At 41.4% G+C, this 26,784-nt stretch overlaps 1 protein-coding gene across 7 annotated transcripts in view; it reads right to left on the bottom strand.

Annotated features, from left to right (window-relative positions):
* MECOM (MDS1 and EVI1 complex locus) overlaps positions 1 to 26,784 on the bottom strand; it is a 683,063-nt gene that overhangs the window by 360,773 nt on the left and 295,506 nt on the right. The window contains exon 1 of one of the 7 annotated variants that reach the window (XM_072618535.1): positions 12,816 to 12,916. The exons of 5 other annotated variants lie outside the window; for them this stretch is intronic. Coding sequence is in view for 1 of the 2 variants with exons in the window: in XM_072618532.1 (XP_072474633.1) it covers positions 4,141 to 4,168 (28 nt within the window). In the remaining variant the exon portion in view is untranslated. Of the gene's footprint in view, positions 1 to 4,140; positions 4,294 to 12,815; positions 12,917 to 26,784 lie in introns of those variants that run through there. One more of the 7 variants, XM_072618532.1, reaches the window with a different exon arrangement.

The raw sequence follows: 26,784 nt of genomic DNA, 5'->3' as shown, positions 1-26,784 counted from the left end.
TAGAAATAAGTGTATACATACATATAAGAAATCAATGTGTATATTTGTAAATAATAAATATATGTCTATAGATATAACGTATATAAATGCGCATGTGTAAATAAACATAGGTGCACATATTTTTGTGTACGTAGAGATTCCGTAAGCCTCGTGAGGTTGAAGAACCTGTCTGTGATAGTGGGGATTTGCTCCAAAGTCTTTCCTGGCTCCAAGTCCACTTATGTTGTTCAGTCATTTTTCACCGTCTTTGACTCTCTGTAACCCCGTTTGGGGTTTTCTTGGCAAATATTCGAGGGATTTGCCATTTCCTTCCTCAGTTCATTTTACAGATGAGGAAACTGAGGTAAATAGTTGGTTAAGTGACTTGCCCAGGATCACACAGCTAGTAAGTGTCTGAGGCAGATTCAAACTCAGGAAGATGAGTCTTCCTGACTCCAGGGCCAGCACTCTATCCCTTGTACCACCTTGCTGCTCCCAAGTCGAATACCCTTCCCATTTTACCCATACAGGATAAACCTTGATATTTTCTATGCCAGCACCTAGTATGGCCTACAGGATAGAAATCTGGGTGTAAGTCCCCTTTCTGGTCCATACTGGCTGTATGACCCTGGATGAGTCTCTTAACGTCTCAGTGATCCAGGTGATTGTCTAAAACTGTAAGTTATTGATAAGCATTGTGGAAGGGATTTCCTCAACAAGAGTTCATTATAATGAATGAAATCACAACAGTCCCTGCATGTATGAATGTGTATGTGTATATACACACATCTGAGTATGTGTTCATATACGTACACATCTATGTATAAATATCTTTATGCACGTGCACAGACAGATTCACAGAGGCCCAATGCCTCCAGACTCAGCTGCGTGACTGATGGGGGACTTCAAGCAGACCTGTAATGCTCATAACTACATGAAAATACCAGAGTCCTCTGGAGGAGACCAATTGGGAAACAGAACAGATGAGGTAACTCAGAAGTTTAGACACTTCCCCCCATTCTATTCCTTCTTGTCATTTTGTCATAAAAACATGAGACGCTTCAAAGGAAGCTCAGTACGAAAGGTTAATTGCCACTAAAGGAGAGGGAGGCCCGACCAGCTTCCAAGCCAACAGGAAGGATTACACGTGTCTGAGGACTGAGGATGCCTGCCCAGGGAGGAGCAAAAGCAACTTCCAAAGCTAAGGGCCTTGCACATGATAACAGGACTGGGATTCAATGAGTGTTGATGAGTGTTGGAGCATTCCTTCAAGAATTTAGCACCGGACATGCCATGCTCTTCCCTTCCTAGGGCAATTACCGAGTGGCTCCCATTGACGTGTTTGTGAGAAAGCAGAGGTCCCTCAGGGGCCTTCCCCAGCCAACATACACATGTGGGCTTTGAGGAAAGGGTGGGGCCCACAGCGGTACCCGATGGATGAAGAGGGGAAGAGGCCATGGCCTCATCAGCAAAGGATTTACAGAAGGTTGCCTCCAAGACCATTAGTAAGATCAAGGAAAATAAAGGAACCAGTCAAAGGAAGAAAATGCAATTCAGGAAAATGACTGAAAAGAGAAGGGGAAATCCTATTAAGGGTCCAGTGGAAATATTATCAAAAATAATAATATAATTTTAATGTGATAGCATGTCAGAGTGGTTAGAGGGAAGACATAGTCAGGAAGACCTAGGTTCGAGTGCTGCCTCTCATTACATGCTAGCTGTTGACCATGGCCAAGTCACTTCACCTATCAAGGGTTTCTAAGAATTCCGTAAGACTTGAAGAGAAATGGTTCTGATCTGCATTAGAGGATGGAGTTTCCATACTGGAAGTTCCACACATGGGTGAAATCACAAGTCCAACAAAAACAACCATAACAACAAGTTAATGTAAAGAAGAAACATGGTAGAGCACTGGGTTTGAAGTTTCAAATCCTACCATAGTTATTTATTAGCTGTGTGACCGTGGGCAAGTGATTTATTCTCATGGCAATCTCCCAGGATTTATCTACTTTGTCATGAACAATTTGGGATTTGCATTCAAAGAAGAAGTTACCAGGCCAGAATGTCCCCGCATTGATGAATTCTGGATCCTTCACATAGTTACATAGTTGTAACGCTAAAATATGTTCTTCTTGAGAGCAGGAACTATTTCAATTTTGTCTGTGCATCTGTGACACCCAGCACAGTAGCTAACACGTACCAGGAGCCTGATAAATGCTTGTTTGATTGGTGGGTTGATCGGATTGGCTTTGGTTAAGGGATGGGAATCAACCTATGCTTTCATAGTCAGGGGAGGCAGTTTCTGTTTATTTTACCATGACTATACCATGACTATTATCGTCGTAAGCATCATTATTACTTATTATTATTTTTACTTGCCCTATATACATTCTGGATTTGCAGGGGACTTCATCTGATCTCCCCCTGAATGCCACAAATTAACTATCAAAAAAGGATGCTGACTTTCTCCATCCATGAAACGTCTGATAATATAGTGGTTGGATTAAAATACCCCTAAGGTCTATGACATTGTGATACTTCTAGTCTATGGGTAGGTCCTGACCAATAGAGACAGAGTTAACAACTTCTATCTAGAAGCTGGAACAAGGCTGGCTTGTTTCAGTCTTGACAGGTGAAGAAATCCCATTCTTCTTTCTAGGAAGCTCTTTCCAAAGACAGAAGAAGCCACAGGGCCCAGGGAAAGGTATTTAAGGAGGTTAGGACTGAGTGGGACTTCCTCCAAGGAAAACTCTAGCCTATTATAATTTGTTTCTGCTTTGGTTGGGAAGTCACTATTATTACCACTAAGACCTGTTATCAGGGGATAGAGCCCTGGGCCTGAAGTCAGGAAGACTCATTTTCATGATTTCAAATCTGGTCTTAAACATTTACTAGTTATGTGACCCTGGGCAAGTCACTTAACCCCTTTTGCCTCCGTTTCCTCATCTGTAAAATGAGCTGGAGAAGGAAATGGTAAACCACTCCAGCATCTCTACCAAGGAAACCACAAATGGGGTCACAGAGAGTCAGACACAACTGAAACAACTGTACAACCACAAGCCCTGGTACCAATTGGGAGAAAAAGTAGCACATGTTCCTCTTACGTTTAGACTTGATGGGAACACCTTTCTCCTTAGGCTCGAGAGTCTTTAGAGAATCTTCCTATCCTCCTCACTGGATAACTTTCTCTTAAGGATCTCTCTAGAGTAAATATCTCTTCAGATGAATTCACAATGAACCTAATCTGACTGGGCTGTGGGCGGTAGCCGACTGGGGTAGTTCCTTCTCCTTCTAGTGGGCTAAAGTAGCCAGGACTCAGCCTTGACAGGACTCAGACCATATCTCCAGCCATTATTTGCCAGCCTATCTAAAAGAAAGCAGGCATTTCCTGTCACATACAAATGGGAGGGACACCCTTATCTAAATGGCTGTTTAAACAGGTATTTAAGAAAAAGCTATCACAGGCAGGAATTGAGCCTAGGACGGAACCCATTACTTAAAGTCTGGACACAGCAGTGGAGGGGGCTAACCCTCAGCCAGGAAAAGGAACCTATTAAGTTTGGGGAAGGGGTAGAAAAAAGGCTGAGTCTCGATGTGAGCCAAGATGGAGGCATGAGAACATGCTGTGGGCATTAATCCCTAAGGCAGAAAGGGACAAGGAATTTCAAGAATCTATGTTGTAAGCTCTTGAGTTTACAAGGGAAGCACCAAAATTAGCTTTTCGATCTATCAAAACTGCTCAAAATACACAGCGGAGAAGGTCTCCTGTCCCTTCTATGTAACCTCTCTCCTTTCCCAATACAATTTGAATTTATTCCCATTAGGAACCCATAAAACTGGGCTGTTATTCTCACATTAAGTAGACTGCCCTCTGGTGAGGACTGTGGTTTGTGTGTGGCCAGAAAGTGTGGTTCACTACCTAGGGATTTGTTTATGTTGATGGTGGTTTAGGAAGAAGGCTGTAGCCCTTCAGAATTCTAACGAGGGACCTGGGTTGCTTACTTTGAAGGGGGTGTGAGGGGGCTGCTGTTTTAATTCATTTAAATGGGGGCATGAGTGAGCATTAATGTGCCATTACTGATGGAGAAATATTCCCCCTGCCTCTCCTTCATTCAGATGGTCCTGAGAACCCCAGAGTCCTAACTTGTTTATTATAATTACCTAAGTGGACCTTGGTGGCTGTTGGCATTGATCCCTTTTGCTTCCAAAGAAGGAGAGACCCAAATCCAGGAGCTGAGGACTCACAGTGACTTGGAAGGAAAATAGGGAAGGCTCGTGGCACATGACTGACTTCTAATGGCAAAGCAAAACAAAACAAAAATGTAACAAAAAAAAATTTCTTTACCACCTCCCAAAAAACTAAAAAACATCAGAAGCTCCATTGAATGCTAACTGTGTTTTCAATACACCCTAGGTCCAAGGAACTTGGTCATTTGGGGGAAATGATATGAAGACCTTTAAGGGGTATTCAGATTCATTCTCCTAACTGACTCAACTTTCCCTGTTGCTACACAACACCAAGTCTTCCTGGCAGCCAGAAGTCCAACATAAAGAAAATAATTATGCGTATCTGGCAGAAGAGGGAGGCATAGCAAAAGGCTGCAAAGAGGCATATGAGCCAGCCCAGGAAGGCGCAGCTAATCAGGTTCTGGGCTTGAGAGCCTGTCCAGAAAGAGAGAAATTGTGTAGAAGTTGTACCAATATGCCTTCCTTCTCCTTCCAAGGGCCATAAGAGGGGTGGCGACTGAGCCTTCAGCTCCCACTGAGTCACTGAGAGATAGAGACCATGACTTGTTCCATCTCAAGAATGGACTCTGCCTCCTTAGAAACTCAGTGTCTCCAATGGAGAAGAAACTTCCAATGATTACAGGGCACATAGGGGAATGTCAGAAACCATCTTGGTCCAATTTCCTCATTTCACAGAAAAGAAACTGAAACCATAGAGTTGTCCCTTTCCTAAGATTGTACAGGCGCTAGGGTGGCAGCTCCAGCATCCAAACCCTGGTCCTCTGACTCTAAATCCAGAAGGTTTTCTTCTACCTCCTTAAAAGTGTTGGGTTTTGTTTCCAGAAGAAGGAAGGGAGGGAGAAATTTGGAACTCAAAATTTTTCAAAATTAACGTTACACATTGTTTTTACATGTAATTGGGAAAAATAAAATATTATTTTAAAATAGTTTTTTCCCTCTCATAGGATCATAAATTTATAGTTAAGAAGACATTCCAAGTCATCTCATCTAGCCCTCTCATTTTACAGACTAGGAAACTGACACCCAATGACCTTTTGAAGATCACCCAAGTCATAAGTAGCAGAACCAGAACTCAAACCCAGTTCCTGGGACTGCAAATCCAGAGCTCTTACTTCTGCACATAAAATCCAGCGCATGCAGCACCTGGATGGTGCAGTTTACTGAATTACATCACGTCACAGCTACATTCATTTAAAACAGGAAGGCAGGCCACTGAAACCCATAAAGGAATTAAAAAAAAAACAACCAACCACCCTTTAATACTTAGACAAAATCTGTTTGCAGAAGAATATGATCAGATGTCACATTAAAAACACAGACAAACACCACATCACACTTGTGATTTGAGAGGATAATTTCAACATTGTTAAGTGGTAACATTAGCCTGGTAGTTAAGGGAATGCAATAAGATGGTAACTTCATAGACGATTGTACTGTATATGGCTTCTGGAAACTGTCATTATCAACAGGCCCAATAACTAGTAGCGTTAAGTCGTCTGCTCAGTATCTTTCTTGTCTAATTGAGTAACAGACTCTAAGAGACTTGATGGGCACCAGACATTGGTTCTTAATGAGGCCTGACTTTGAAAAAAAAAAAGCATTCAGTGCTTTTTCCATATAAATTACTTTCATTTGCAGCCACAAAGAATTATAAATGTTTGCTGGAGAAAAAAGGAATTTATTTACAAACTGGGTCTAATTTATTTATGGTTTCTGTGCAATCAGCTTTTGTCGAAATATTTATGTTATCTGTACTTGTACTTTACTAGACTCTACAGTAATCATAAACTCTGTTGAAAAATTATTTGCAGTTAGCAGGGTTTAAACTACCCATTATATCACCAGCTAGTGCCAGTAAACTTTTGCACTGGTTGATAAAGTTTCCTCCACGGGATAAATATACATTTGCCTTTCAAAGAACTTTGGTTGGATTCATACTGGAGAGAGGGAGGAAAGAGGTAGCGATGGAACAAAGAGGCCCGATTTTGCAGGTTCTGTGTGGTGCCTAAGGTTGATGGACTTCGGTCTTAATTCACAAAATCCTGATAGTTTAATCTTGGGAGTACTCTGGTCAAGAAAGATAAGATAGGTGATTTTGTCAGTTTAGGGAACTTCTAAAGTAGGAATTCTCTTTATTAATATACTCAGTAAATCCCAGTGGCTCTCTATTATCTATAGGATGAAAATATAAAATCTTTTAAAGCCCTTCCTATTTTTCTAGTCTACTCCCCTCCACGAACTCTTGCGTTGCTGTTCAGTCATGTCCAACTCTCTTGACCCCATTTGGAGTTTTCTTGGCAAAGAGAGTAGATTGGTTTTCCATTTCCTTCCCCAGCTCATTTTACAGATGAGGAAACTGAGGCAAACAGGGTTGAGTAACTTGCCCAGGTTCACCAAAGCTTGTAAGTGTTTGAGGGCCAGATTTGAACTCTGGGAGATGAGTCTTTCCGACATATTGCCCTACAGACTCTACAATCCAGCTGTTTCTCACATACAACACTATCTCTCAACAGAGACCCAGCTTGGCTGATTCTTAAATTTTCAGTTTGAGCATTTATACCTTGGAAATTAGCAGTGATATAAATCATGCTACAAATTCATTGTTTTGCTCATTGTTTAGACTGAAGAAAGAGCTAATAATGTAAATTAAATCTTAAAGTGTATCTTGAATGATTTTTTGCTTTCTGAAAGTTGTTAAACAGTTACCAGCACACTCCTAACAGCACCCGCTTTTCACTGACTGTTCCCCTTCCCCTGTCCCCAGGCCTGAAATGCTCATTCTCATTCTCTCTGTCTCTCTGTCTCTGCCTGGCATTCTCTCCATCCATTTCTTTCTGTCTCTCTGTCTGTCTCTCTGTCTCTGTCTCTGTCTCTCTGTCTCTGTCTCTCTCTGTCTCTCTCTGTCTCTGTCTCTCTCTGTCTCTGTCTCTCTCTGTCTCTCTCTCTGTCTCTGTCTCTCTCTCTGTCTCTCTCTGTCTCTCTGTCTCTCTCTGTCTCTCTGTCTCTCTGTCTCTCTCTCTCTCTCTCTCTCTCTCTCTCTCTCTCTCTCTCTCTCTCTCTCTCTTCTATCATTAGAATGGAAGCCCCCTGATAAATGCTTGCTCACTGACTGACTACCATCACAAATCACATGCCTATGACCTATTATGTAAGTCTAGGGAGTAGTGGGAACCATAATAAAGTGAATTTAATTGCCCACAGTTATCTAGATTCTAAGCATCAGAGACAAGATTGGAGCTCAGGTCTTTCAGACTGTAGGGGCTACCTAACATAGCTGAATTCAACAATTCTGCTGAGCCAGGATTAGGATAGATTTTAGATATAGGAAGTCTAAAGATACCAGCCACTGCTGGGAATACACCAAAAATCCGGATAAAGCAGAAATCAGTTTTGTTTGAGCCAATGCAATACACATTGTTTACTAGGCACTGTGCTGAGTACTTGGCATTACAAAGGACCCCTGCCCTCAAGGAGTTTACAAGCTACTGGGACGATCCAACGTATCACTGGAGAAGGATGAATGTGATCATCTGAGGATGAAGAAAACACTCACTATTAGGAGAATTACAAAATACAAAACCTTCTTGTAGAAAGTGTCACCTAAGCTGAGCCTAAAGAGAAGCAAGCGACTCTGAGAACGATCCACACCAGCATAGATTCCTAAGCGAAGAAACATTTTTTTTGGCTATGGTGACATGTGTAGTTCAACTTTTTATACTCATTAATACTAATGGACCTTGACCACTGCTTTTCACAAACAATAATTCAATCAACAAATACTGTACTGTATAGGTAGTATATTGTTCTAGACCACCTCAAAATTTACTGATTACATGAACCTGGACAAGTCATTTCATCCCTGTCGTCCTCAATTTCTTCACCTCTAAAATGAGGACAATAATAGGACTGACCTACCTGACAAGGTAGTTGTGAGAACAAAATGAGAAAGTGGATGTAAAAAGTGTCTTGTAAGTCTTAAAGGGTTTTGTACACGCAGCCAACATTATTATTTCTCTAGAAGTACTGTGCTTACCACTGCAGAGGACTGAGGGAGGGAGAGGAAGAGGGAGGGGGAGAGAGGAGAGAGGGAGGGAGGGAGAAACAGAGAGAGACAGACAAAGAGAGACAGACAGAGAGAGAGAGAGAGAGAGAAAGAGAGAGATATGGAGGGGGAAGAGAGAGGGAGAGAGAGAGAGGAGAGAGGAAGAGAGAGAGAGAGAGAGAGATGGAGGGGGAAGAGAGAGGGAAGGAGAGAGAGAAAGGAGAGAGAGAGGAAGGGGGAAGAGAGGAGAGAGGAAGAGAGAGGGAAAGAGAGAGAAGAGAGAGAGAAAGAAGAGAAGGAGGGAGGGAGAGAGCAGGGGAGGAGAAAAGGGGGGGAGAGGGGAGAGAGGTGCATAGATAAATGAATGAATGAACAGATAAACAAACCCTACCTTGAAGAAGATAGCAATATGGCAGTATAGTTGTAGAGACAAAATTTACTTAGAGAACAAACAGCATAATGTCCAGGGCACTGTTCTAAATTCTAGTCTGGGCTCTGCAAGCACCTGAGGATGTCACTGCACTTCCCTTGACCTCAGTTTCCCCATATGTACAATGAACGGTTTGGACTAAATGACCTCTAGGGGCTCTCCTGGCTCAGACATCCTATTGCATGAAAAGATACTGCTGCTAATACAAAGCACCAGCTGCTAATGGCCCAATCAGTGGTGCTGGCAGTATGTACTCCAAGGATTCCAACTTGGAAATCATGTGCCTCTTTTTCTGAGGAGGGGGAAAAAAAACCTGAAGTAGAAGATGCCTGAGCCTCCAACCTCATGATGAAGGCAGATAATGGAGTAAATTTTAAAACAAAGGTTACCAATAGCAGTTCAGCCTTGTAGAGGTAATGACTTTTAATTGGATTGAGTTTATCATTTTTGCAGAGGTACAGCAGAAGCAGAAAGAAGGATTAGAATGATTTCCACATTTCATTATTTGGCATAATGAGAAAACAGAGGGAGGTCCACACCCCTGATGAGTACAGGAAGCCACAGGAGATATTTAACATGGCAGTATCTAGTAGTCTGGGGTTCTGCAAAATAGATGTACTTATCCAAATATAATGGAGTCCACTGAACTCTCTTGGAAAGAAAAATTTCCCAGGTCACAGACTTGTGTATTGAAAAGATGTTGGGATTTTTTTAAATGAATTATTACTGTTTTCTTAAGATTAGCTCCTTGGTGTCTTCATTCAGTTCTTAGTAGAGGGTGATTTCCATATTTGACTTCAAAGCTCAGATCCCCTTGCTCTGAGCATGAAAGGTTAAAGAAGAATATGATTGGCTAAGCCAAGCCTTCAGAGTAACTTTGCGCGGTTTAGGTTTAGAGGGTTTTTTTTTTTTTTTAGAAAAAAAAGATGTTTCTTCAGTTCATCAAAGGGAAGGCATGATAAAAAAAAAATCTAATCAAGAAATTCCAGATCGTGAATGAAGACATCATGAATCCCGACAGTGTCATGAACTCAGCACATCCAGAGTCCAAGTGAGTCAACACGGAAAATTTGAGAGGATCGAAAATCCCATGACTCTCAAGCAACAAAGGGCAGAGCAAGTCTCCTTGATTGAAAATATCATTTCCCTGCCAGTTCTGTTCATTGGGGAAATAGACACGTCAAGACCTTATTCTGGTTAACAATAAAGTTAGCAGCTTCTTTGAGACTTCAGAATTCCAGCAATACGAGACTTCCAAGTGGGGAAAAATGTTGTTTCAAAATGCCCAAGAGGAAGGTGTTTAATAAATGCCCCAAGGAGTCATGGAGTTTATTTCATGTCAGAGCTCTCTCCAGCCATCTGGGTATCAGAGTCTTAAGACATGTGCCTGGAGCTCATGGGAGGGGGACACTCACCCTTGGGGCTAAAATGTGCCCAAGGCAAGATTCAAAGCCAGTTTTAGTTCCATACATCATGTCTTCTACCAGCAATGCCTTGCTTTCTAATGGATAAACATTGCTAAAAAGCAGGAACATCAAACTGACCACATCTCCCTCCTGTATTGATCCTGCTAAAGCTGCACCTAGCCTGAGAGCTGGGTTACAGCTGTGCATGTCTGCACAGGGCAATAAGCTGCTGGTGTTCAGAGTCCTGCTCCCAAAACCCACACAGAGGAGGAATGTTGCTTTGAGCTTTTCATTTATTTTGCAAAGCTGCCATCTCTATCAGTCTCATTCTATATGCTCATGTCTTCTTCAGTGTGGTACCTCTGAATCCTGAGGAAAAATAAGCAAAACCCAAACCTTATACTGACATTAAAAAAAAATTATAAATGACATTTATGGGAGCCAGGGGTTTTGTACAGATTAGCTTGTTTGAACATCACAACAATCCTGGGAGGTGAACACTTTGGGCATTATTGTCCTTAATAAAAGATTAAGAAATGAAGCCCCAGAGAGGTTTAGTCACTACACTATCCTTACACAGCTGGTAGCTGACAGAGGATTCAAAACCAGGTGCGCCTTGCTCCAAGATCAGACCTCTAGACACTGTGCTAGGACCTCCTGGTAGACATTGTCCATCATATTTATTAACTCTGCCTTTTAGTCATAATGAATCTAAGGCTTATATCCATGCAAGTTCGCAAGAAAACAAGATACTGAGAAAGTGAGTTATTATAGCAATGTTCCCCACTCTTTGTTCTACAGTAACATGCTGACTGCTGGGAATGGTGCTGAGAGATTTGGTGATACTTGTAGAAGAGCAACCAGATGGCTCCCTTCTCCATTCTAATATATGACTTCAAAAGCCCTGAAGCTTTTGGAATCCCTAAGATGAGGACCAGACTGGAATCAGTAACCTGTCACTCACGACAATCTGGGATAGCTATAAGACCCTCTGACCATCCTGAATCAACCCAACCAAGTCCTGGTCTGGAGGTCTTCCAAGAGGTCAGATCTGTCATTGTAGATGCTTTGAGAATAAAATGTTCAGGTTCTAAAAGATAGCTCAAGCAACTACTCACATCTACTACATTCAGGTAGCAAAAGTCGACCAAAAGAGTGCAATGGGCTGATTTATTTTCTATCACTCTCCTATCACAAACTGCCTGAATCTATTAACAGATCGATTCAGGATCTATTCATAAATAAATCACATATGGTCTTTGTGGACAAAGTGGAAAGATGGGGATTAGATGACAGTATAAGTGGATCCAAAACTGCTTAGTAGCTGAACCAAAAGAGTAGTCATGAATGATGTCAAATTGGAAGGTCACCAATAGGGGTATGCCCCCACCAATCTGAGTTTGATCCTGAACTATCTAACAATTGTACTAATGACTTAGACAAAGAGATTGATGGCTTATCATATTTTCAGATAACACAAAAGAGAGACAGAGACAGACAGCAAAAGAGACAGAGAAAGAGGAGCGTTAGTTAGTTAGTTAGTTAGTTAGTTAGTTGTTAGTTAGTTGTTAGTTAGTTGACACACTTGATACCAGAGTCAAGAGTCAAAATGATCTTGATGGACTAGAACACTGGGCCAAATTAAATGAGATGATATATAAACCAGGTTAAATATTTTAAAGTCTCACATGGGTTCAAAAATATCCATTTTGTAGGAAAGATGAAAGAAGCATGTGCAGACAGCAATTTTTCTGAAAAATATCTGAGAGTTTTAGGAGACTGAAGCTCAGTATGAATTGAGAGTGTGTTATCTATCCAAAAATGCAATCTGAGGCAACGTTAAAGATACATAGGGTGTCTGGGACTAGGGAGGTAAGAGTCCCACTGGATTCTGCCCTAGTCAGACCACATCTGAAAGTATTTTACAGCATTTTTTGTGGCACATTTAAGGGAGCATATACATAAAAGGCAGACTCCAGAGGAGAAGGGCCAGGATATTGAAGGATCCTGAAATCAAATTATATATCATTTGAAGGAACTGGAGATATGCTTGGTACAATCCCTGACACATAGTAGGTGTTTAATAAATGCTTGTTGCCATGACTTGACTTGTTTACCCTGAGGAACAGAAGATACAAGTGAAGCTTTATAGCTGACTACAAGCACCACAGAATCCCACGTAATGTGAGAACTGGAAGGGGCCTCAGAGGTCAACTTGTCCAATGTCCAAATGAAAGGACTCCTGACAATAATCTCACCAATATGTGGCCAACCACTTTTTTTTGAAAACCTCCAAGGAGGGAGAATGCACTCTTCTAAGCAGCTCATTGCACTTTTTAATAGCTCTAATAGACAGGAATATTTTCCCGACTGGAATTCTAAATTTGCTAACTTCCAGGCATCACTTCTAGTTCTACCCCCAGGGCTTCTGCAGCAAGCTTCCTCTTTCCTCCACACAACAGCCCTCAAAACTCAAAAACAGCAACCAGTATCCAAAGGGGAGTGTCATCCATGGAAGAAGAAGAGATATCTTTTTCAAAAACTTGTCTCCAGAGAACAGGGTAGAATGGCAAAGAAACAAAGTCAACTTGGAATTGTTAGGAAATCTTTCCCAACAAATACAGCTTTGATGTCAGGAAAGATTTCCTAACAATTCAAGCTATCCTGTAGTGGAATTGGTTTCCCCGGGAAGCGAAAAGTTCTCTCATACCAGAGGTCTTCAAACAAAGGCTGGATGGTCACTTGTCCAATGTGCTGTAATAAGTACTTATTCATGTGCAGTATGAGTGAATTAGATATCTTCTAAGGTTACTTCTACCTGTGAGAAGACAACCATATTCAAATGAGGACAAATGTTTATTCCAACACTAAATATAAATGTTCATTAGCAAAATTGAAAGTAAAGGTGAATGCAATGACCAGCGAGTTCTTTATAGAACTATACTGTAGCAAGATTAATTTAGAATGGATAGAAAACATCTTGGGCCAGACAAACAGCAGGAAACAAAATTGTAGAAAACAGAAGAGATGGGGATAAAGGCTTATACAATTATTAGAAAAAATAATAATACTTAACATTTATGTAATACAAAATTAACAAAATTTCTTCATGTGCATCATAGTAAAAAAAAAAGTAGAAAAAGAATGTTTGTCAATGGATAAAAAACTGCATTTGATTAAATTAAGTCCAATCAACCATTTAGGGTTAGGATCAAGAAGAAACCTTAGACCAGACCAATATCCTTTCTAGTGTTCCCTGGACAAAGCACTGAATTTTCCCTTTATTCCAAAGAGCATCTTCTACCCTTTGATGTGAAAAAAAGAGAAACAAAACAGCTGGCACCCATTTAAAAGCACTTCCAAAACTATGGACTTATCAGGCATGAAGGCCCACATCACCATTGCAGATATAATAACCATGAGTCTTATGAGGTTCAGGAGCTCCACAGTCAGAAGAACCTATCCCACATTCTCTTAAGATCCCATTATGCAAGAATGAAGAGTAGCCAGGATTCTTGAGAGGGGAACATGGGGGTGGGAGTGGGGGAGAAGATCCTATTGACATCTGCAAGAGAGTTCATTTATATTGTACCATTACCAGATCAGTCCCCTAGACATTTTATGAATATTAATTGTCTTTACTGTAAAGTGAGTCAGTTACTAACCTAACATTCCATGCTTTGTTCCAAGTCTCATATCATTTTCTTCCAGGCTGTTGACTTTGGAGAGCCTACATAATTCTAGTGAAATGCTAGCAAACAGTGATCCATCAGTGTTTGAGAGCTCCTGGTTCACCCCAATAGTTTGGAGGTGACTTTAGTATTCTTGGGACTGTGTGAAATTGACCTTCCTGAGACTTACAAAAAACATGTGGGCACAGAACTGTTTTTGTGTCTAGCCTAATTTTCAATAGAAACTTTTGTCCTCAGCACCTCTTCCCTTATCCCAGCTCCATTCTACAACCAAACTTGAGCCCCTGCATACATCCTTATTCCACGAGTAAGCCAAAATCAGAAAGAGAAGGTCTGATACATAAAAAAGACATAGAAACACTTTTTGGTGGTAGAAAGAACTGGAAACCAAGTGCGATGGTCATTGATTATGGAATGACTGGATGCAGAGTATATATTAATGGAAGGAAGGAAGGAAGGAAGGAAGGAAGGAAGGAAGGAAGGAAGGAAGGAAGGAAGGAAGGAAGGAAGGAAGGAAGGAAGGAAGGAAAGGAGGGAGGGAAAGGAGGGAAGGAAGGAGGGAGGAAGAGCCTCCATAGATGACAAAAATCCAAACAAAGCATTTGGCTAACCACCTAGAGCCCTGACCTGAACTTCCCCACAATTCACACTGGGTTTCCCAGCAGTGAGTAAGTACTAGGGCTGGGTTTATAGATTACTCTCGGAAGTGATTTTGTCAGCATTTTATACTCTTTCTTTTGGCCTATCTCAAATGTGCTCCAACATATTATCCCATTTTTTTTACAATGACACAATTTTTAAAAATTAGCTGCTGAATGAAAGAAGTTGACAAGTAACAAAATGCCCCCTTTTGAAGGAGCCAAAAGCTCTTTCTCAGTTGGGATCTGACTCCACAGTCCCAACACCATCAACGTCCCCATTGGAGCAGTTCCGAGTTTAGGCTAGCAAGGCCTGGAGTGCGAGGCAATGTCAGACAAATACTACACATCCCATTTCAGATATACATAGCATAGGGTAAGTTTTCTCCCTGATGCTTCTCTGCCTTATAATTTGACATCCATTTTAATGATGCTTGGTTTATTGCTTGTCAGAAGAGTGAAATGGCCTGTCAATTTAATGGAGTTTCACCTACCTTTTGAATGGTTATATTACATTTTGAAATAAGTGTATAGCTGCTTTTTTTTTTCTCCCTTAGCCTAAATGGTGCATGTGTGGGTTTGGTACTTGGCTGCCAATGGAATGAAGTCATATTTTCAAGAGTCCAAGAGAATAGATCAAAATCACGCTAACACTTTCATGGATGGGTATATGCTGCTAAATGGATGTTTACCTAGGAAAGTCATCATCTGGCAAGCAGCACAGTGAATGTTTCTAAGCAGCTAACTTATGTATACTAAACAAATTGGGTTTGGCTGCTGTGTGAGCTGCCCTGTGGAAATTCTCCACATACGTTTGTTTGATGGAGCTGTCATCTTCGGTTGATCTGCCGGTGATCTGTGTCACTTTGTTTAAATGTCCTGCTCTTGGTTTTTTTCATATATGCAGTGAAAAGTCAGTATGTCTCAGTGATGGATTAAATCAAGGTGAAATTTGAGAGTGACTCCTGTTTTCGATTTCAATGCTCTCAGATGGGTCTGGAATGATCCAGAATGCTGCATACATACAGATGGAAAAACAGGGTAAAATGTGGACCCCTTCTGATTTAAAACATGTTGCCCCTGAGATATGTCAGCTACCAGATTCTCCCATTACAAGAAGCTGTTTGGGATTCACCAACCGAACAGTCCCATGACTCACGTCCATTCCTGTAGTCCCCTCAAATGGGCCAAAGAACATAGAGTTTAAGAGATGCAAGGGTTCTTTTTAAGAATGAAACCTGAAATCGGATTTAGGGTGATATCTAGGATGGATCCCCAAATCTCAGAGAGCCTATTAGCACATTAGGCAGGAAGCAAACCCCAGAATATCACTCTGGGGCTGTCAGAGACAGTTTTGAACTGCAAATCTGTTTGTTCTACATTGTGAGCATTTCCTACAAGTATCCCCCTGAGATCACAGGTGGGCCCCAGCTTCTGCTACTAAATACCCTCTAAGTCTTCTGCTTGTGCTTCTCAGTCAAAATGCCAGCTCCCCCTGGATCTGCACAGATTCTCTTTACTGTTGGAGAAGGAGGGTAGCGAGAACAGGATGCAAGGTTAGCTTTGTGCAGCCAGACAACCTCATCCACTGTCTGATTTAGAAACACTGTTAAATAAAAGCCTCACTTACGCATCAAAGATCTCTGCTACTTTACCACTACACCCCAAATTCCCACTGTCAGAAATGTTTCTTCAGTGCTACCTCCAAGGGTCTATTTTTAAAGTGCAAATAAACCAGAATAGAACATTAACTCAATTCAACCAATATTTATTAAGCATCCAAGGATCTCATCCAGTTCTCTCATTTTACAGATACTAGAAACTGAGTCTACAAAAACAAGAATGATACAATCCTTGCCCTTAGTGGCCTTATATTCTGCTGGGGAGTGGAGCAGCCTGTTCACAGAGAAGTACATTTTAAAAATGTAAGTACAAATTTCTTGGAGGGAGGAAGATGCAGCAACCAATACTTTATTTTTGCTTCTATCAGATGGCTAAGTCAGAGCCACGGAAAGTAAGTTTAGGTGAAAGGGAGAAGGATAGGAGTGGGGGCCGCAGATGAGTGAAGGATGCTCATTGGAAAGAATAGGGCAAGCCCAAGAGGGGTCAGGAAGGGAAGAGAGGAGAGAAAAACTGAAAGGAAAGGCATTCAGAATTAAGATAAGCTATCCTAGCCCTATGGGTTAAGTGCATTAGAAGCAAAGACTCTTGCCTGGGAATAATTTAAAATTAGAGAGAACTTCCTGGTATGATTTTAATAAGGTTTAGAAAAAGCTAAGTATCTGCTCACCATAATAAATTGCAGAAGCATGAGAACTCAAAATTAGAAAGGATATCTGAGGCTATCTAGTGAGCGAATGCCATCTTGAGGGTCAAGCCTTTGTTTGAGATACTCCAGGAGGGAACCTACTACCTCTGGAAGTAGCCCCATTTCAACTGATCAACTCTAACTGTGGAAAAATGATTCGAGATGGTTTGGGGATTTTGTTTTGGTTTTTCATATTAAGCTTAAATCTATCTCTACAAGTTCTACCCTTGGTTACTAATTCTTCCTTCTGGAACCAAGCGGAAGTCTGCTTCCTTTCTCACCTGAAAGCTCTATGTACTTAAAGAAAGCAATTATGTACCCCCTCAGGTTTCTTTTCTGCCGGCTGAACAGATGTAGTTCCTTCAACTGATAATGTCATGAGGTCAAGTCTCTATACCATCCTTGGCTCCCTCTTTAAGAGACATTCTAGCTTATTTTAAAATCAATTCCAAAAACCATTTAGCTATGTTTTCTATCTGGCTTGAAAGATTAGCAACAAACCTGCTCATTTGTCAGCGTGATCCCTTAGTAACTACCACCCTGTTTTCACTGAGGAATCTCTGTGGCAAAAACACCCATGCTAATCGATTATTAGCTGCTCTAGGACAAGAGCTCTGTCTCCTTTTTAACTTTCCAATGGACAGTACCATGTTTTTTTACATAACTGATATTTAAAAACCATTGAATTGAATTGAGTGTGTGCCACAAATATGAATTTCAAATCAAAATTTAAAAACCCTAAACAAACGTAGACTCACTCGTTGCCTGATTTCCTCAGATCCCCACTGATTTCTTTTAGATCTTGGGAACATAAGTCAGGTTTTGGTGTAATGGAAGCAGCCATGGTTTCTAGCCCTAGTCCTGACACCAACTAATAGGAGTTAATGGACAAATCACTCTCTCATTTATTTTATAAAAATAAAAACAATAGGCTGGAGGACCTCTACGGTACATTCCAAACTTAGCAATGTAGGATTCTATGACTAATGGTCCCGTAATATAAAAGGATTCATATCAGAGACACCCTTCTTTTCTGACTAGGGAACTGGGGAAAGTCATAAGGAGCACAGTAGCCCTTCGTAACATCCATCAAGGAGCTAAGCTATTCAGAGATGATTCCATTAGCATAGAAATACTAAGTCCCAGGCAGGACTCTAAGATATGCTTGAATACCACACTGAAATTAAAAGATTCCTACAGAGTAATGATAACAACACATGCAAAGTCCCTTCCATGCTTTACCTCATTTGATATTCACCATAGCTCTGTGATGTAGGTACTGGAATGTAAATACTCTTATCCCAGTTTTACAGATGAAGAAACTGAGGTACAAGAGATTCAGTGATTTGCCTCAGGTCATGGAGTCAAAAGAATGGGAGGATGAGGTAGTGGATAGGGCACTGGACCAAGTCAGGAAGCCTTGGGTTCAAATCCTTCCTCAGATACTTACCAGCTGTATGACCCTGGGAAAGTTACTTAACCTTGCTATGTCTTAATTTCCTCATCTTTAAAAACAAGGGGTTGAACTCAATGGGCTCTAAGAATTAAGTTTTAATCTATGATCCTATGATGTGGGTTTGAATCCTTGGTCTGACATAGACAGATAGATAGATAGATAGATAGATAGATAGATAGATAGATAGATAGATAGATAGATAGATAGATAAATGGATAGATGGATGGATGGATGGATGGATGGATGGATGGATGAATGGGTAGATAGGTAGACAGACAGACAGATAGATAGATATAAACAGATGATAGTCAACAAACATTCATTAAGCACTTTGTATATGCCAGAGAAATAGCTAGATGATAGAGACAGTCAACAAGTATTTATTAAGCATTTACTTTATGCTTAATTAGATTATAGAGATGAGAGAGAGAAAAGATGAACAAAAGATAGGGAGCAGTAGAGATATATAGAACACTTATTAACCCTTCCTGTGTCTCAGGCACTGTGTTAAGTACTGAGGATAGAAACATAAGTAAGCAAGAGAGTGCCCACCTTTATGGAATTTAAGTCTGATGGGGAAGACCACAGAGAATGGGACACTGGGAAGGAATAAAGGTCTATGGAAAAGGATACCCACTTGGGGGCACGTGAAGAAATGACCAGATGTGGCAGGGGCATCAAAACCTGATTCCAGGCAAAAAGGGGCAAAAGTTACCTATTAAGGTTAGGAAGCCAGAAGGAGAGTTCATTTAGGCCAGGGAGATGATTGGAGAGTGAGGCCATGGTGGCTGTGGAGATGAGACTGCTGTGAGCAAGGATTTGGACCAGTATTTCATGACTGCAAATCCAGAGCTCTTTATAGACAGTATAGAATCCCTCTTCTTCTTAATTCACATTTGTGCTTGAAAACTGCATTTCCTCTCAGTAGTAATCAGCTGGGTCTCAGCTGATTGGGAAAGGGAAGAGGCAATGTCTGAAGTCCCTTCCAACCTAAACCTAGAAATAACCAAAAAGAAAAAAACCAGCTTGGGAAATAGTGAGTGCTGTTTGGTAGGTTAATACATATGTGTCAACACATGTATATATAATGTGTACATAATGGATCCATACACACATATAGACACACGCATACATGATCTCTCTGTTTGAAATGATAACTCTCATTCCCTCTAGCCAAATCCAGGACAGAAAACAGAGATTTTACTTTTTAAAACTTGTAGAAAGAAAGAATTCAATAAGCCTTCTCCCAATCACACTCAAGAAGATCGCAAATTCCTCACATGGAGATCAGGCAGAGTCCTAGCCTCACTTAAAGTCCCTGGATCTTCTCTCTCCCTCCTCCACTGGCTACGAGGGCCAAGCACCCAGGAGTTCTGAAGGGCAGACTTGTCCACTGTCCAATGTGAGAAACATAGAGGGCCTGCATCTGAAGCTGACTCCTACCCCCCACTCCCAAGTTCCCCCATGCCTGGCCTATCCTGCAGACTACAGGGCACTCATGGACACTGATGGCTGCCTTGCATTTGGCTCTCCAGTCAACCAGGGCACAACTATGATGGATGATGATGGATCACGGTTTCACCAAAACCGTGTGAATTTCCCAAGGACACTGATTATTCTAATCAAGGCCCAGAAGCTCACAAAAGCCTCCTAAGGAAACCTGGGAGCCCCCTTGTTTGCCTGACAGAGCCCCCACCCCCACCTAGAAAGCAAGGCTGCTCAGATATGACCAGCTCTCTCCCTGACACGAGGGTTTGTGCCTACCCATTGTCCCATTCCATGATTTAGCCCTTAATGAATTTTTAATGAACACCCAGAGTTAGGCCACAGAGGGACAGCCTCCTGGCTTCTCTAAGAACAAGACAATGGCTTCTACTCCTCCCTGTCATCTTTCCCAGTGTCTTCCCCTGACAGAAGAGTGCTCCCCAGCTGCATGTACTTCCTTTCCTTCTTCAAAGGGCAAAGGATCACCATGAGTGAAATAACTCCTTAAAATGAGAAAAATGACAAGATAGATTTTCTAAGACTAGTTAAATAAAACTGTAATTTCCTTTATGGAATTAGAAACCATCAAATTACAACCTTCCAAAGAGAAAGGCAGTCAGCTTGTTGGTTCAAAAAAATCTCCTATTTGTGCATACCCTCAGGGAGGCAACACAGAATAGCAAATAGATTGTTGATTCTAGAGAGGACCTGGGTTCTAATTCTCCTTCTTACTCTTCCCTGGGTCATCTTGAGCAAATCACTTCCCCTGAGCCTCACTTTCCTCATCTGTAAAATAAAAGGGTTGGACTAGGTCTCTGATCTCTTTTGGCCAACTAATCCTATAGTTTGTATACCGGTACTTCTCTTGGCCTAGCTAAGGACAACATGAAGTGTCCAGTAACGTGTCTGGGTTCCTTGGGATAAATCAATGAAACCCTTCAAATCAGTTGTGTATCAATCATTCAACAAGTGTGTATCAAGCATTTGCTCTTTGCCAGATCTGGTGATAAAGTCTGAGGATACCAACCCTCAGGCTTTCCATATACATACACTGGTGTCATCCATTGAGCAAATGGGCAGGGTTGACAATGGAAGGATGGGAAAAGTCATGATAACCTTTAATAACCTCCTCATCCTCCAATAAATCAGTATGGAGTAGTGGACAGAGAGCTGACCTTGAAGCCAGGAAGACCTGGGTTGAACTCTCACTTCAGCTGAATTGTCTGGGTCTCTGGACAACACGTTTATCCCCTCCATGCTCTGAGCCAGTGGTATCCAACACAAATAGAAATGAATGTTTGTGGGCTACACATGATTCAGAAAACCACAAATTAGCATTATCTATGTTGAATTGTATATTTATTTTGTTAAACATTTCTCAAAAACATTTTAATTTGGGGGGCGGAGCCAAGATGGCAGAGTAGAAAGACGCACATACACATAGCTCCGAACCCACAACCCACAGATCGGCTACAGGGGAGCAACTCACGGTGAATTCTGCACCCAGAGGCCACGGAATATTGGAGCGAGGGAGATTTCTGTTCCAGAGAGACTGGCAAACCTCTCGCGGGGGGTCCTTCGCACTGCGGACTGGGCGCCGGGACTGGGAGCAGAGGGCAGCCCTGCAGCGGCCGCGACACCTTGAGGAAAAGATCCAAGCGGGCTATGGGGACGGGATCTCCAGCGGCCACGCGGGTCCCTCCACCCACAGAGGGACCTGCAAACCTCTCGCAAAAGGTCTGTCGCACTGCAGACGCAGAGCCCAGCCCAGACCTGCGGCGGCCGCAGCTCCGAGAGGTACAGATCTGAGCAGGCTTCAGGGACGGGATCTCCAGCGGCGGCACAAGCCCCTCCACCCACAGGTGATGGGGGTCGGTGAGAGAGTCTCTTTGGCGGGTCAAGAGGGGAGTGGGGTGCCCCCATGGCTTGGCCCCCCCGGGAGATAGAAGCTGAGAGGCGGCTGCAGACAGGGTCTCCCCAAGCGGGCGGGAGCCTGGATCCATTGTGGAAGGTCTGTACATAAACCCCCTGTGGGAACTGAGCCTGAGAGGCGGCCCTGCCCCGACCAGACCACCTGAACTTAATTCTCACACTGAATAGCAGCCCTGCCCCCACCAAAAGCCCTAAGGTGGGAAGCAGCATTTGAATCTCAGTCCCCAAATGCTGGCTGGGAGGACCAGGAGGGGAGGTGGGTGTGAGGAGAATATTCAGAGGTCAAATCACTGGCTGGGGAGAATGCCCAGAAAAAGGAAAAGAAATAAAACTATTGAAGGCTACTTTCTTGGAGAACAGACATTTCCTCCCTTCCTTTCTGATGAGGAAGAACAATGCTTACCATCAGGCAAAGACACAGAAATCAAGGATTCTGTGTCCCAGCCCACCCAATGGGCTCAGGCCATGGAAGAGCTCAAAAAGAATTTTGAAAATCAAGTTAGAGAGGTGGAGGAAAAACTGGGAAGAGAAATGAGAGGGATGAAAGAGAAGCATGAAAAGCAGATCAGCTCCCTGCTAAAGGAGAACCAAAAAAATGTTGAAGAAATTAACACCTTGAAAACTAGCCTAACTCAATTGGCAAAAGAGGTTCAAAAAGCCAATGAGGAGAAGAATGCTTTCAAAAGCAGAATTAGCCAAATGGAAAAGGAGATTCAAAAGCTCACTGAAGAAAATAGTTCTTTCAAAACTAGAATGGCACAGATGGACGCTAAGGACTTTGTGAGAAAGAGAGATATCACAGAACATAGCAAGAAGATTGGAAAAATGGAAGATAATGTGAAATATCTTATTGGAAAAACAACTGACCTGGAAAATAGATTCAGGAGAGACAATGTAAAAATTCTGGGACTACCTGAAAACCATGATCAAAAGAAGAGCCTAGACATCATCTTCCATGAAATTATCAAGGAAAACTGCCCTGAGATTCTAGAACCAGAGGGCAAAATAAATATTCAAGGAATCCACAGAACACCGCCTGAAAGAGATCCAAAAAGAGAAACTCCTAGGAACATTGTGGCCAAATTCCAGAATTCCCAGGTGAAAGAGAAAATATTGCAAGCAGCTAGAAAGAAACAATTCAAGTATTGTGGAAATACGATCAGGATAACACAAGATCTAGCACCCTCTACATTAAGGGATCGAAGGGCATAGAATAGGATATTCCAGAAGTCAAAGGAACTAGGACTAAAACCAAGAATCACCTACCCAGCAAAACTGAGTATAATACTTCAGGAGAAAAAATGGTCTTTCAATGAAATAGAGGATTTTCAAATTTTCTTGATGAAAAGACCAGAGCTGAAAAGAAAATTTGACTTTCAAACACAAGAATGAAGAGAACCATGAAAAGGTGAACAGCAAAGAGAAGTCATAAGGGACTTACTAAAGTTGAACTGTTTACATTCCTACATGGAAAGACAATATTTGTAACTCTTGAAACATTTCAGTATCTGGGTACTGGGTGGGATTACACACACACACATGCACACACACACACATACATAGAGACAGAGTGCACAGAGTGAATTGAAGAGGATGGGATCATATCTTAAAAAAAAATGAAATCAAGCAGTGAGAGAGAAATATTGGGAGGAGAAAGGGAGAAATTGAATGGGGCAAATTATCTTTCATAAAAGAGGCAAGCAAAAGACTCATTAGTGGAGGGATAAAGAGGGGAGGTGAGAGAAAAACATGAAGTCTACTCTCATCACATTCCACTAAAGGAAAGAATAAAATGCACACTCATTTTGATAGGAAAACCTATCTCACAATACAGGAGAGTGGGGGACAAGGGCACAAGCAGGGTGGGGGGGAGGATAGAGGGGAAGGCATGGAGAGGAGAATGCAATCCGAGGTCGACACTCATGGGGAGGGAAAGGATCATAAGAGAATAGAAGTAATGGGGGACAGGATAGGATGGAGGGAAATATAGTTAGTCCTATACAACACAACTATTATGGAAGTCATTTGCAAAACTACACAGATTTGGCCTATATTGAATTGCTTGTCTTCCAAAGGGAAGGGGTGGAGAGGGAGCGAGCTAAAGAAGTTGGAACTCAAAGTGTTGGGATCACCTGTAATGTTCTTACCACTAGGAAATAAGAAATACAGATTAAGGGGTAAAGAAAGATATCTGGCCCTACAGGACAAAAGAGAAGACGGAGACAAGGGCAGAGAGGGAAGATAGAAGAGAGAGCAGATTGGTCACAGGGGCAATTAGAATGCTTGGGTTTGGGGGGGGAGGGGATAAAAGGGGAGAAAATTTGTAACCCAAAATTTTGTGAAAATAAATGTTAAAAGTTAAATAAAAAAAATAAATTAAAAAAAAAAACCATTTTAATTTGGTCAGACTACCCTGAAGAGCTTTGCTTAAGGCAGGTGCCCCTCTAGACAACCCTCCAAGAGTGTAAGTTGCACAGAAACTGCGCTAGTGGGAAGATATTCCTCATTGAGAAGGTCTTATTATACTAATCAAAGGACAGATCCAATACCAATTCTATCCATACTACAAAGATAGTGCCCATCATGTTGACTTGTACACAGTAGGAGCTCAATAATTGTTTGCTGAGTGAATGAAATGTCCAGTTGGAAGTGATTTCTCCCCCTCCTCTGATCTCTTAGTTTTTTGCATTTTTCTCATGCTACTGTGGTCTAATTTATATCATATTTCTAAATTCTGTTAGAGGTAGTTGGGTGACACAGTGGATAGAGCACTGGACCTGGCATCAGAAAGACCTGAGTTCAGATCCCACCTTAGATATTTACTAGTTGTGTGACCCTGGTCAAATCACTTCACCACCATCTCCCTTAGTTTCCTTAACTGTAAAAAGGGGATAATAATTGCACCTGCCTCCCAGAGTTGTTATGGGAATCAAAAAAAGATAATATTTGTAAAGCACTTATGACAGTTCCTGGCACACAGTAGGTCCTATATAAATGTTTGATTCCTCCCTTTCCTTCATTCCCATATTTAGAGTCATAACATTATAAATAAGGATCTCTGACTGGCCTCTAATTTTGAAAGTGTGGGAAGTTTCTCTAATAATACAAATAATAACCCATCTTTAATTTGGAGTCTTGAAGGGTTTCCTGAGAGGTTGTAAGTGCCCCTGTTCAGAGGTCTCAGAGGTAGAATTTGAACCCAGTTTTTACTGATTCCAAGTATGTGGCCTTCTACCTCGTACCCTAGCCATGCTGCCTTTTGTATATCATCCTTCCACATGCAAGATTTACACTCCACTATTCACATGAAGCTGCCATCTTCTTGACCGAGTTCCTCCAATGATGCAGAAACTACCCTGGCTTTTGATCCCTTCACCACCTTTAGGCTATAAGTGTCTTGGGGAGAGGGGGTTGAACCTTCTTCATCTCTGCATCTTCCTCAGCACTAACCTACGGCTGGAACAATGTGTTCGGTTTATTTGTGCTCTGGGTTCTTCCAATCCAGACGTGACTTCTTCTGTGTGAAAGATTTCATGTTCCACAGACATAGCATCTACTGTGTACATAATATTGCAGCGGGTGCACAACCTCGATAACATACAATCCCTGCCCTCGTTGGGGCTTATGGTCTAGTAAAGGCAATGGAGTATAGAAGAAAAAGCTCTGGATTTAGAGGTAGGAGACCTTCAAAGTCTCTTGTTTACTCACCATGTGACTGAGAAAATCACTTTCTTTCTCTGATTTTCTTCTTCTATTAAATGGGGAAGTCAACTGGGACTAGATATCTCCCGGATTCTTCTTTGAGCAAAGCATTTTTTAAATCTTAATGCATTCTATAAATGATTTTTTTACTCATCTACTTGGAGTCTCTTCAATGCGTCTTTCTATCTCCCTCCTTTATGTCTTTGTTCAGGGTGTATCACAGACCAAGAATACACTTTCTCTCATTCTTATTTCTGCTAGTTTCCTTTCACCTTCAAAGGGAAGCCTTTCCTGATACTTGAAGGTCAACATAGTCACAAAATGTTGATTTAGCACCTACTGTGTGGTCTCATCACTCAAATGATCAAGCGTACACTTATTCTGCTGACATATGTATTTACCTTGCTGACCCCAAGTTTCTTGAAGACACATACGACTATTTGTTTTGTCTTCATACCACTAAGGGACTTATTGCAAGAACTTGCAATTATAAATATTTAACGAAAATTTGGAGTAGCAAATTAGAATGAAATGAATTGAAATGATTATTACTATCGGTAATCATAAATCTCCATCACTAACATTAATCCAACTTAGGATAAAACAATAAATGTACCTTCTCCTATTCCTCGGCAATTCTCCTACGAGTTTATGATATAATATTATTCAAAGGAAACTAAATGAAAGCATTTATAATTCAGTGCGATAAATGCTGGAGAAAAGGCATATAAACACACTAAAACTTGACTGCAGCCCCATGCCCTTGATTTCATTTATGCAATAAATGGGAATTCCTACTTTATCTTAAAAAAAAAAACTCTCCTACACCAAGATGGAAGATGTGTTCAATGATGTCATTTCTGCCAGTTCCCCACTGGTGGTTGACATATATTCAGGATAATAGTTATCCACTAGTCTCTGAAATACTCAAGTAATCAGAACTCAGCATCAGCTGCTAGCATCAAAGAATTTTTGTATATCCCTATACAGAGTAAGAACCATAAATAGTTATAGGGTAAACGCATGTAGGTATTAATTATGTATGGTGTATTTTTCCACTACAGTCTTATTCTGATCCAATGAGACAAAGTATTTTAACATCTTGGAAAATCTTCAAACATGATTCACCATCATTTGCCTGACTTTCCTTCATTGTGACTTAGATAAGAGCTTTGATTCTCAAAGCTATGCCAATGGAAGACAAGTAAGGCAAATCTCAAGCTAAGAAGACTTTGAGCACAGGTGTAGCAACAGATAATGTATCTCTAATCTGAAGACTTCTCCCCACTCAGTTGGGAGATTCCTTCGTACCCCAAAGGCTGGAAAACCAGTGACTATTGAGGTAAGGCAGAGCACAGAAATATATGTTGACCATATATTAAGACATGGAAAAGCTATGGTCTGCATGGGTTGGAGGAGCCTCCAAACTAATGAAGGAGCAGATCTTTTGAAATACTGGAGTACAT

This window comes from Notamacropus eugenii, chromosome 6 (assembly GCF_028372415.1).
Source record: "Notamacropus eugenii isolate mMacEug1 chromosome 6, mMacEug1.pri_v2, whole genome shotgun sequence".
In the NCBI taxonomy this organism is placed as follows: Eukaryota; Metazoa; Chordata; class Mammalia; order Diprotodontia; family Macropodidae; genus Notamacropus; species Notamacropus eugenii.
Note: the sequence above shows the minus strand (reverse complement) of the source record. Positions and strands in the feature narration are given on the sequence as shown.